The 13021-nt window shown below is 50.2% G+C and overlaps 1 protein-coding gene across 3 annotated transcripts in view; it reads right to left on the reverse strand.

The window, feature by feature from the left end:
• Positions 1-12528, reverse strand: part of MIDN (midnolin) — a 36400-nt gene extending 23872 nt beyond the window's left edge. The window contains exons 1-2 of one of the 3 annotated variants that reach the window (XM_007431885.3): positions 12137-12528; positions 1862-2088 (exon numbers count right to left, since the gene is read on the reverse strand). In XM_007431885.3, coding sequence (XP_007431947.1) covers positions 1862-2079 — 218 coding nt within the window. In that variant the 5' untranslated portion in view covers positions 2080-2088; positions 12137-12528. Of the gene's footprint in view, positions 1-1861; positions 2089-2482; positions 2728-12136 lie in introns of those variants that run through there. The other 2 variants (XM_007431887.3, XM_015888702.3) reach the window with 2 other exon arrangements.
• Positions 12529-13021: the final 493 nt, after the last annotated feature.

Genomic DNA, 13021 nt, shown 5'->3' on the forward strand with positions numbered 1-13021 from the left:
AAGCTAAGAAAGGTTAAAAAGAAACGGCAGACAGAAAGAGAAAGAACCATGTGGGCATCTATTGAATGCTGGGGGGGAGGGTGCGGGGGCCACAGGAAAGAGAAAAGAGACTTGTAGGAGGGTGGATTTATTTTTTCCAGCCTGATTCTCAAAGGAGGGGAAAAGGCAGCTTTGTAAGCGAACAGATGAATTAATAAAATCAGCTCCCCCCAATTAATAGCTCTTCCGATCCGGAGAATCTTGTTCTAAGCTCGCCCTGATACCTTGCACATCTTAATTGTGAGAAGGGCTGGAATATAAAATGGCTTCTTTTTTTTTTTTTTAAGCTAGGTTTGATAGATTTTAAATCATCTGTCAGAGGCTCAGAAGAGACTGGGAAGATGCATTAAAGGGGGGGTGCCGTTGGGAGATTTTGGGGCCCAGTGGAGCAAGAGAGTTCATTGTGCAAGGACCGAGCTGTTTTGCATCTTAAGGACTGATCCGTTCTGCATTCTCTAACAAAGCTAGGGGGATTTAGTTAAACAAAGAGAATGGCTCAGAATAGGGATACAGATATCCCTATTCCCCCTCAATCCAGACCATTCCTCTTCTCCCCCTCACAAAGGACATTCAAGTCAGCCCTAGGTAGCATTCTCTGCGCCTCCAAGATTTCTCCAGAGATCCTAGTATTTTTAAGCAGTTAGGAAGGTCTGCATGGGAGATGGCCTGCATCTGTGTGTGCATACAAGCGTGAATGTGTGTGTGTGCACGCGTGTGTAGGCGTACATTTCTGTCTATGCACTTGCACGCTACCCAAATTCAACCTTCAGAACAAAGGACACCTTCAGGGGAAGAGGGGCGAGGACTGAAAGAAAATCTGAAGCAACCCCTCTTGGGGGGGGGGGGGGGAGTTCAAGAGGATTGTCTTATTTTCCTAGTCTTTCTCCCCCTTCATCCTAAGCAAAGCTTCCAGGACAAATTCTGACCCTGAGATCAGATCAATAGATACTAATAACATTTCTTCCCCAAAAGAGAACAAGGAATGGGGGCTGCATGGGGAGGGGAGTACCAATGCTGCAAATTAGGCTATCAAGCGTGTTATTTATGGGGAGGGGGGCTAGATTCAGCTCTTTGGAAAAGCCTTGAGTTTTTCAGGGGAATATATGGGGAGAGAATTAGCAGTACAGGAACCAGATATTTTGCAGAAATCCACAAAGAGGTTCAACCTGTATTTTTCTCTCCCCCCACCCATGTACCCCATACAGGCTCCCTCTGCCTATTTTATGATATGCCTGGATGTCAAAAATGAATCCCAGTGCTATAGATCTGTATCTCGCTCCCTGTTTTTCTCTCTCTATATATGTACTCTCCACTCTGTACAGATGCATAGATTCTTATCTAAACAATATTCCAAAATCAGCACATTTGCAGTTTGGCTATAAAAAAAGAAGAAAGGGGTAGATATAATTACAGGCATGCATAAAGGGTTTTGCAGACATTCATACACCATGTACAAAAAGTTAAAAGCAGTTTTCCAGTGGCCTAGATTCTACATTTCCTACTTCCATACACTTTGGGAAGTTTTTTCACTCCTTCTGAAGGCTGCAGTCCAAAGAAGTCCTAACAGCCAGGAAGATCCAGGGAGCTCCCAGCAATGCCTGAATTTTACTGGGTTTGCCTTCTTACCTGAACCCAGTGAGACTTCCTGAGAGGTGCGAAGCTAGACCGCTTTTAATTAAGGGCTCCCTCCCAATTAAAAAACGAAAACAATGGGTTAAATTCTAACTTCCTACCTCCTCCTACCCCCAGTCTTTATTTCGGGGGGGGGGGGATGGATGAAAGATTCACACACAGACACCCACAAGCACACTAGAGTGAATACCTTTCTTTATGTAAAAGAGCCAGCCGCTCCTTGGGGACTTTAAGCCTCTGAGACAGCCGCCTCTTCAAACCTTCCACCGTCTCTTCCACGGGGACAGAGAGCTCATACCGGGCCCCGGTGGTCGTGTGAATGAAAACATTCATAGGAGGGTCACTCTGGACAGTGTCGCAGGCTGGGGGCCCCCGGCTGCAGCTCCTGGGGGAGGGTTGGTGGTCCATTCGATTCACCTGGGGCGGAAGAAGGGGGAGGAGGCAGAGATGAGGCCGCGAAGCTGGTAGGCAGGCTGCCCCGCAGACAAAGGAGCGCCTTCCCCGTCGCGTTTACACGACCCTGGAGTGACTCTGTCTTCTCTCTCCCGCCCCCACCCCCCGCCTCCCTCGGCCGGGAGCAAATTCAAGTCTAACTCAGGTCTTCGGATCTTTAAAAAAAAGTTCTGCTCTGCCAGCCTCCGTGCGCAGAGATCGCGGCGAGGGAGGGGGCGTCTTTTGTCCTTCAACGACCCCCTTCCGCCAGAAAGCTACACGCAACTCACTCAACCCCCCTCCCGCGGATCACAGGCGGACTTCAGAAAAGAGGATATCGGTTTCCCCCAGCTCCCCCCCCTCAAATAATACTATCTACCTTCTTACGGAAATGCAGCAGAAGGGGTTAAAAATATTTGAAAACCCGAGGAAGGATGAGACAAAAGCAGACGCGCGCACGCTATCTATCTTCCCCACCTGGGCTGGAACCCGTAGTCAGACGCGCGCACACCGAGCAGCGAAGCAGCCGGCTCCCGCCGCCGCCGCCGCCGCCGCTGCTCCCGGAGTCTGGTGTGAAAGTAACCAGTGCCGGGAAGACACAGAGAAGGAGGGGAGATGAAAGAGGGGGAGGGAAAAAAGTTAGAATGTATCAACGTTCTAAATGGGCGGAATTACTCTCCCCCTCCCCATTCATTCTTTACTCCCTTTTTCTCTCGGCCAGCCCCGCCGCAGCCAATCGGGGCGCTCCTCCCACTGAGACGCCAGCGCCGCGGACCAATGGCAGGCGATTCACGGCTCTCCCCCACGTGGAAGGAGACCGGATGCTTCGCCTCGTCCCCCTGCCCCCGCCCCCGCCCCGCCAGCGATCAAGCAATAGTGGGCGGGGCTTTGGGTGCCAGAATGGAGTTTTTCCTCCACCCACACGCTTCTGCGAAGCCAGCCCCCGTATTTCCTCCCCCTTCCCCCCTCTTTTTAAAGGGCCATTCATGATGTATTATTTCTACAACAAAGAGCTTTATAAAAGAATGATACGGTGTGCGTGAGTTTTATATAGACGGAGAGAGAGAGAGACGGAGAGCGACGGAGGGACCTCAGTGGAAAAACGGGGAGGACGCGATTAAAAGAGGCAGGGGGATTCATTTAAACATCATAATTCTTCTTTTTTTTCCTTTTTTGAATTTTTTCGGAGCTTTTTAAAGACGCGCCGCAATAGCTTTACATTTACCATTTAAGTGGGATTTCGTTTGCGATTTCTTTGGCTGTTAGATTTAATCTTCTTCCAACGGAGACAAATGCTCTGCTATCTACACATTCGGCAAGTAAGTTCCCCTGTTCCCTGGGGGCTTACTCAGAAGTAAACATTACCAGTCCTACCTACGTTTGGGATCCCCACGATCAGTCTGTGGAATAGACTAAACTCACACGAACACAACCAAATCAGTCACAAAAACCAACCGAGTGTGCAATTGTCTGACTGGGGGGGGGGGGGGGGGAGGTAAGAACAAGAGGGGCTAGAAACTTCAGGGTGGGAACCCAAATAGTTAGCGTAGTGTTATTAACAATAATGTAATCAATAAAAGCCTAGAGGATTTCAATTTTCGGAGTCTTATGGAATGCGTTTTTAAAAGAAGTAGGAGAAAGGACCCCCCCCCATCCCTGTTCCATTGTTATCTTTTACTTCTTAGGGTAACTAGAAATTCTTCACTTCTAATCAAGAGGCGTAGTTTATAGACATAATTTGTATAGTATAGACCAGTGTTTCTCAGCCTTGGCAACTTTAAGACGGGTGGACTTCAACTCCCAGAATTCCCCAGCCAGCCATGCTGGCTGGGGAATTCTGGGAGTTGAAGTCCACCCGTCTTAAAGTTGCCAAGGCTGAGAAACACTGGTATAGACTTAGTTTGTAAACTTGCAGCAGGCATCTAGCAACTCAGAACTGACCCTTTGTCACACACACCAGGCCCATACAATTTCCGGTTTGTTTGTTTGTTTATTTATATTTCAAAGTTAGTCACCGCCCATCTCACTCCAGCTCTGGGCTGCAAAATTTCTTTGCTCTCTGCCCCTCCCCCAAAAAACTTATTGAAAAAAATTAGGCAAACTGTCCAGAAGGGCCACGACACATGGACTGGTGATAAAATCCCTAAACCTGACCCACACCTTTTTTCTCAGCAGACCACCATTCACTGCAGACAAGAATCACAAGGTACTCTCTTCTGTTGTCTCCTAATACACAAACCCACCAAGCAGAGCTCCCTCCTTCACTGCGCCCCCCAAATTGCTTGCTCAGGGGGGGAACAAGAACTGGAACTAGAACTCTATAAGTCTAAATTCCCTTTGGGGAAGGATGGAAACAGACAAAAATGGCTTACAAGCTCAACTCCTTGAACAGCAACAAAAATGAAGACTCTCAACCATTTGGAGAGAAACGTGTGAATATTACAGCCCAGTGCCTCGCTGGGAAAAAACCAGAGTGTGCACACACGTTACATTTACATTGCCTTACACTGGTGACTTAATCAGCCTTCTTGGTTCTGACATCCAGATGTGCCACGATTAAAACTCTCCAAATTCTTCCCAAGAATTTGGGGGACTGTGTTCGCTTTGCTTCTAGAAGAGGTCAGATTGAAGAAAGTATCTTGAAGATGTCTGGGCAATCAATGTCAATAACAATAGGAAATAGTTCTGCATCTCAGGATGATTAGAATACTTAATCCTAAAAGGCTGACAGTGGGAAAAGTTGAAGAGAGCAACCAGCAGCAAGGGGGATGGACTCAGTTACAGTGGCAATGGGGGCACCCTTCGAAGACCTGAAAGACCAGGTTAGGGACAGATCGCCACAGAGAAAATCCATCTACATCAGTGTTGTCCAAACTTGGCCACTTTAAGATGAGTGGACTTCAACTCCCAGAATGCTGGCTGGGGAATTCTGGGAGTTGAAGTCCACTCATCTTAAAGTGGCCAAGTTTGGACAACACTGATCTACGTGGTTGCCAAGAGGCGACACCAACTTGATGGCTCACAATCAATAATCAATCAATCAGTGGCTTTGCACTCTTGTATTGGGGTCAGAAAATAATACCATTTGGTAGAACTGGGGAGCGATACAGAACATTTTAGTAAATGGAGACGGGCTATTTGCTGTAATCCTATCTCTGTGGTTCACAAGAGATGGTTGAAGATGCTGGAATCGGTTTATCAGCTCTGGGCTGCAAAATTGCAGATAACCGGAAAATGGTAGCAAAGAGATGTAGAAAACTCTAAACTTTTTCCCAGTGGCCATCTTGGGGGAATTCAGTGGTCTAGATCTGGTGGCCCTACACTATCCTGATTAGATGATGGCTTAGAAGAAACATGCAATGCTGTTAACAAGAATTAAATCTGGGAAACCCCTGAAGTCCAGGTCGCCTTAATGCTGGAAAGGCATTTCCGTTCTCAGTGGTGCCCAATTCTTGTTAATGGCTTTACACCTTCCTTCTGAGGAAGTCACGACAGAATCCTCTCCTTCATCTTGCCTGTCTAAGAGCCCTGCCCGGTAGGCTAGGCTAAGAGAGTGAGGGAAAGAAGGAGGAAAGAAGAGATTCTGTTTATGCCAAACTATAAACTGTGGTTTATAAATATCAGTGGGAGGCTAGTCAAACCTTATTCTTGGCATGCTGAGAAAGAGATGGGTCATATGCATCCAGTGAACTTGGGGGAGGGCTTGAATGCAGGTTCCTCCCACCCCTCACCCCTGCCAAATTTCAGCCTGTTTCAGATATTACCCTGCGGTTCCTTTTGTTTTGAATCAGCACGTTGGGCAGACAGCCCATTGCGATTTCAACAAACCACTGTTAAACAAGCCTGGTTTAGGATAATGTATGAGAGGTGCTCTCTAGCCTCCCAGGTCTTCAAGGCCTTGCAGTGAGGCTATTAGGAGCCAGCATTTTCAGAAGAAGGAATCACCAACATTTGCAATGTTTGAGTCTTGGCTCCTGGCCTGGGGGAGCGAAAGGGGAAAAAGCCGGGGCCCAGCAGGCATCTCCCAGCCAAGCCGGTCAGCCAGAAGGACAACACCCCAACTTGCTTCTGACCAGTCCAGTCACATAACTTGGACCTTGTGCCGAGCATATTCACAGGACATACCTAACTGGATTGGTCACTCCCCATGGGAAGTGATTTATCTTCCTGGTTCTCACTTCCCTTTGAAACAAAGATACGAATGCCAACACCAAGTGAATGATCCACAGGGGCCCAACCAAATCAAAATTTGCACCCCCTCGGTGCCCATGGGGTAAAAAAAGTGGCCTGGCTTTTACTGTTATTCCGGCTTTCATTTTCTGGGTCAGGAGAATACGAAATACGGCACATCTCAGATATATCGAACCAGGATACCAGCTGGGTACTCGCATCCACAAAAGCTAACCAAGATAAATGCTAACCAAGTTTAACATGGGGTGGAAATGCAGCTGCCTGGCCTTCAGTTAAGCCAGTTAAGCTCATTAGCAAACTGTGGTTTGCTTTGTTTTGACTTAGCACAATGTATGAGCTGAGCCACTATGGTTTGTAAACCATGATTGGCGGCTTAGTGTGCGGCCTGACTCTAGCCTCTGGTGCTGTATTCATCAGGCCATTGTTTAGCAGATCACGGCTTAGCCTGTTGCTGCTTTGGCATTATGTATTCAATGTGATAGCAATTTGTATCAGTGAGTAAAAGACTGTTGGAAGAACGCGAGGGGGGCACGAGTCCTCGATGATGTGACTGTTGGTGATACAGCTGATGCTTCATTCACGATTTGGGAAGTTTTTATCATCTGCCATGTGACAAAGTGTCTGAAGGGTAACCAACAACCCCAGACTGAACTGAATCACTAGCTAATTGTGTCAAAGATATCAGGCAAAATTCTTTGAGCCTAATGCAGATTGAAATCAGAATATGCAGATTTTGGGGCTTCTCTGGATCCAGTTGGGGAGAATTAGCCCCCTTCCAGGTGAAAATGGTGACTTGCTCTCGAGAGCAAAGATGCTCACAAGGGTGAAACAAGAGGCCAGGGAAAGTATAGCAGGATTCCTATATTACACTAAGCCATATTGTGGTTGGTTTGGTTCCTGCTCAGAGTGATGTGTGAACCCAGATCACCTCAAAGAGATTTTATCAGCCCAAAAGTTTCTAGATAAGTCACCACGTGGTAAAAGCAATAGTCTTGTGAACGTCAAAAGCTAAAAAAAAAAAAGTTACAGCGGAAGAAACTTTTATGGAATACAGGCCACTTCAGATTATCCTGAAAGACCTGGGCTGTGCCGGGGAATAACAGCAGAAGAGGCCAGAAGGAAACAAAATGCAGGCGATGCAGACGGAGATAATGACCTACAGACAGTGACCCTCCTCAAAAGGATTCATCAATCATTCCTTCTGCTTTAGCTTTAGTCCAGCGATGGGAGGACGATTTGGACAGATATAAAGAAGTCCTCATTCTTCTGCCCATCATGAATGCTTCAAGGATGTGCTGGAAGCTTTAGTTGGGCGTTTGGCTTTGAAAAGGGGCTTGGAACCGAGGCTGGGCCCAGGATGAGCGTCTGAGGGACCGGTCCGGCTCTGGTTGCACAAAGCCTGTAGGGGTTGAAGCCCGATTTCCACGCCAACATCACTGCTGTATACGGATGTTCTGTGCGAATGCAGCATTCAAGGCGCTGAAGCCCAAAGGGATGTTACCAAGAATGAGTCAGCAAAGCAAGGGCGCCCTCTGCTGGAAAAAACCCGAATGCAACTGTTCGGGAACAATGGGTTTGGGGTGGGGGATCCAAGAAGGTGTCTGGCTTGAGGGAGGCTGGGGGGGAAACGCTCTGCTTCAAAACCCTCTGCCGCTCAGGGGGTGATCTCCAGGCTGTCCCCATCTTGAAACTGCCACCGACTTGGGGGTAGAATAGGGAGAGGCCGGGAAGGGGGAACTCACTGGGCACAAGAAGATAACTGGGGAGACAGAAATTGACAGAACGCCTCTTTCTCTCCTCCCCGTGCCAAGGGCACTCAGCTGACAAATCTCAGCCCCAAACAGACACCACGTCCATAGCGTCCTCTCGCTCTGGCAACAGACCCGCGGTTTAGCCCCTTCTGCCCTCAATTCGGTGAGCCCCCCCCAAGTGGCACCACAAAGAGACGGAAGCGAAAGGGAGGAGAGGGTGAAGGCTTCGAGTGACACCCCCAAGGCAAGAGGGTAAATCCCACTAAATATTACTCCTCCCTCATTGCTGGCAAAGGAGGGCTCCCAGAAGAGAGGCACCCTCAAAACTGCCCCAGCTTGGGGCAATCAAAGGTCTTGGTCTTCTTCAATGCTTGAGATGTCCCAAAGTTTGGAGGCATCTAGAGCGCCTTCCGCTGTCGCCACCGCATTTAAGTTTGCATGTGTCAACGTGTCCGGGGGTGTGGAGGGTGTATTCATTGCAGTTGATCTGAATTCAACGTAATCTCAAACTGAGGGGATTCCTGTTCCTTCCCCTTCCTCTCAAAGCACGCCTTCAGGATGTCATCCTGAGGTCCCAGATGGGAGCACCCGCCCCAATTTTAAAGGAAAGTGAAAGGATTCCCAGTCCAAAATGTCAAAGACCAACGTTTGGAGTGCCCCTCCCCTAGGCTGCAAAACTAGATTGGGATCGTTCCAGCCCCACTGCATTTTTTCCAAGTGAGATGGGGCAGACGGGGCTGCAAGCTCACGCACCCTCAGCAGCGACTAAGCCTGCAAGCTTGGGAAATTTGCAAGCTGAGGCTGCAATTTATTTCCGACGCAAGGAAAAATAAAGTCTCCTAAATGCTCTCTGGAGCACAGGGGAAGAGGCAGAGGGGTTGCTAGATGCCCTCCCCATGCCATTCCCCAGAATAAATAGGGGCTGAGATGTCAAGGAAAATGCAGAAGAGAGAAAAACAGGGTTTGCCGTTTGCAAATCCATAGTGCTATCCTCCCCCCTATTTTTTTTTAATTAAAAGGAACAACATTAATATTCAGGAGTTTCCGGAGTCCCTCCACCAAGGTGTCTTGGGGAGGTTGGCAGATCCACTTCCATAAACCTGCAAACCCAGATGCAGAAGCACTGGGCATGGAGCGAGGAATACGCAGTGCCCATGTCTGCAGAAGCTGGCCCTGGAGTGGTCAGGAAGCCCAGGTCTGCCTGTGCCTCCCAAATCAAAGATTCTTTGAGGAGGAGGAGGAGGAGGAGGAGGAGTTGGGGGTCTTACTGGCCTCTACCCCTACTCGGATAAATACTGTGACAGAAGCTGGAATTTGCAAGATCGCTTTGCAAGGCTTCTCTTCCCACTCCGCATATGACAGCGGCTTCCCCATCACTGCCCCACAGGAGCTCTGTGTCCTCCTTTCAAATAACCACGAATGCACAAAGACGCCTCCCCTTTTCCTTTTCTCTGGGCCTTTGCAAATGCTGGAGCAATATCTGAAGTGGGCAGTGGAAGAACTCCAGACCTGCGTGACTCAGGCAGGCAGCTGCGGTGGCCTGAGATTCCACCCTCCCCCCCCCCCTCCGGCCTCTGCCAATGCACAGGGCGTTGCGCGTTGTTGCTGTCGCTGAGTTTAATTTTCTGAATGCCTCAGTGACACATCTTTGGATCACCCACCTTCCCACTTCAACAGCCTCCTCTCCCGGAGCCAAGGGATCAAGCCTTCATCTCCACCCTGCCTTCGGGATGCAAAGAGCTGGGGGTCACCAGCCAAACCTGTCCTCCCCCCCCCCCCCCGTCAGGAAGACAAAATCACCCCAAGCTCCACTCGAAAGAGGAAGGAAAGAAAAGTCGCTGCGGGTCCAGCGCCAAGAAAAGAGACGAGCAGGATATAGGAGGCCATGGGGTGGGGGGGACATTTAAAGTGGGGGGGAAGAGAGGAGAAGAGCAGCAGAGATCGCTAAAAGATGTCCTCTCTGTGCACAGTCACAACACGGGTCTTCATCTGAGCCTGTTCAGTCCCCAAAGCTATTTTGGGCTCCCGGGTTGGGGAGAATAAAAAAACAATGGTTCTCCTGAGCATATTCGGAGTACACATCTCTCATCAGAGAGTAAACAAAGGCGACCTGCCTGCACACGCCCAGGTTTTCAGGTCAGAAGCCATGCTGGAGAATACTGCAATTAATATGTGTGTGTGTGTGTTCATCTGTTTGCCTAGAAGGAGGCACCGGGCTCTTGTCACCTACACTGTACTCCCACCAACGTATAATGGAGTTTCTGGGAAACCGAGTGGGGGAGAGAAAGCTGGGACAGGAGAGCTCGGATTTGCCCCCACTGGGTTCTTCCTGCAAGAGGCTTCGGAAAAGCTCTGATGAATGGAAGAGGCCCTGGCGATGCAACAAAGGAAGGGGAGAGGGTGGGCGCCAGACACGGGATTAGGTCAGATCCTGCCTACGTGGGCAAAATAAATGGGAGGTGGAAGGGCTCAGTGGAGGCTGGCCTGCCCCACCCCCCCAAGGGAGGGTGCTTGCGTTTCCTTTGGGCAGAAGAAACAGCTGGATAAATGAATGGGATTCCCTCTCCAGTTGGAACAGATTGTGTCAGATCTCTGCCGGAGATACAAATTCTCCCCGACAGAAAAAACATACTGGGTAATATGTTCGCTTTCCCGTCTATCGTTGCCTTATCTTTCTCTCTGTGGAAGAGAAAGGAAAAACATATGCCATTTTTCTTGCTTCCCTGAACCATTTAAATTAAAAAAAAAAAATCAGGACTCTAGAGTTCTGGAAGAAGGATCCAGCCAAAAGGGGATTGGTAAAGGTTGAAAAAGTTAGAGGACTGTCCAAGCCACAGGAGTCTCTTTTCTACGCTTTCTGTGGTGTGGGGGAGCCCCTTAAAAGCAGGGCTTTCCTAGTTTTTCCTTCCCACCCTCGGGGAACTGAGATTATTCAGGAAAGGCACCTAACCCCTAACAGATGTTTGCAGGCACACAAAGAGAGAGTCAATCTGTTAAGAAAGAAATCAAAGTTTGTGTGTGGGGGGTGTTAAATGGCAACCCTCCCAGCGTGGCTGATGCTGCTAAATTAAAGCCGAGAACAAATGATTTCTAATTATTTCTTTGTTGTCAACTAAAACAACAAAGTTTGGTTCAGGAAGATCTGGCTGGTAGAGGAAAATGCCTTTCCCGCAAAATCTGGGGAGAACAAATAAACCTTTGTTCCCTGCCATGCTCCCCCATCCTTGCCCTTGACAGGCCTCTCAAATCCCACATCTGTTTTATGTCCTCCGGGAGTCCAGACAATTGTACTATTTTTTTTCTCCTGGGGGAGGGGAGACTCTTTCTTTGATTGAAAAAAGAGAGCGAGAGAGAAAAAATAGTGTATGAATGGGGAAAACCCTTTTTTCCCCCTAGCCTGCAAAATGTAAAGACACAACCCTATACTAGTTCTGTGGGAGGAAGCCCCACGGATCTGGTACCTGTCCCCCCATACAATGCTTTGCTGCTTAATCTGGACTGAACCCTACTGAGAACAATAAGATGGAATCAAACTCTCCAGGCAGTTGCCACCCTAAGATTCAAAGGTTAGCAATGAGGATTTTTTTTTAACCTGTTCCTTTCCGCACCCGCCTGAATTTTTTTTCCCTCTGACTGACCACGATCTCCCGACTTTATAGTGCCATCAAGTCTTCAGCAGGACCAATAGACCTACTCAGAGTAAGCGGCCCTATTCCAATGTCAGGGGCCTCTAAGAAAACCAGCACAACTTGTCGCTTAAACCATAGCTTTGGGGAGGTAGTTCAGGATGGGTCTACTCCAAGCTCAGCTCAACTGAGTCGAATGGGATTTACTCCGAAGTAACAGACATACAGCAGCTCGGCCAGGGAGCCAAACAGATCATCTACCGTATAAAGACGGATCGCCCAGTTGGTTTCGCCCCGGTCTCTTTGCTTGCCACGGGAGAGCTGGCCCCGCGCCTCCGCGTAACGTGGGGACCGAAGCCCGGCCGCAACCCGTGCCAGTGACTCGCGTTCCCAGAATCGAGCGCCGCCGCCGCGGCTCCAAACGGGGCTGTTTTCGCAACTCGGAGACGCCTCAGAGGGACTCACCGATGCCGTCAGACGCCTCTCCGCCGAACCGTTCCCGACTTAAAACCAAGCTGGAAGAATAATCTTAACAATGGACAATCCGAAATGCCCGCTCCGCAGAAAGCGGGTATCCTCGCTCCGGACCGACGGGAGCTCCTGAAGGCCGGCAAAGATCCGTGAGGGGAGGAGGCACCCCCCTCCGCAGGTGCCAACAAAACCAGCCCGGGTTGGTGATGGCTGTGGGAAAGCGGCGGCGGCGGCAGGAAGGACGGGAGACGAGGATCTCTTGCTCCGCAAGCGGCCGCCGCCTGCGCTGCCCGGCTCGCCAGAGGTGTCCGCTGCCAGCCCGGTGGCTTTTTTAATGTTCAGGGAGGCGCTCCAAAAAGTTTTTTTATCCCACACGCGCGCGCACGGAGAGTCACCCGGGGCTGGGTGGGGCTTGCGAGGGAGGAGAGGAGGAGGAGGAGGGCCGGGCCGGAGAAAAAGATCCAACTCAGAAAAGCGAAGGCGGGGGGGGGGGCGCTTCCCGAGCCTGCAAAGTCAGCAGTGGGATTTGCCCGGTGACGTAACGCCACCAACCTCGCCGCCGCCGCGGCTGCGCACGCGGGCGCGCAACGGAGGCGCGAGGCGGTCTTGGAAGGGCAGGCTGCGCCCGACGCCGGTGGGGAGTGCGCGGCCGCCCGAAGCAGAGCGCCGAGGCACGGCAGGGCCGCCTTGATTTCGCCTCTGCGCCCGCCGGGGCTGGTGCGGGCTGGCTAGCCAGCCGCGGCTTCCCCCGACCCTTAGGGTCGCCAACCGGGGCTTGCCTAACGGGGCGAGCCGAGCAACCCGGGATACCCTTCCAAACTCGCCCTCCCGTGTGCAAGAAGAGCCTTTTTAAAGACTCTGGCGCCGTTCACACGACGC

This window comes from Python bivittatus, unplaced genomic scaffold, assembly GCF_059951505.1.
Source record: "Python bivittatus isolate LINGU-HERP-01145 unplaced genomic scaffold, Pbiv_v1 ctg000580_np1212, whole genome shotgun sequence".
Lineage (NCBI taxonomy): Eukaryota > Metazoa > Chordata > Lepidosauria > Squamata > Pythonidae > Python > Python bivittatus.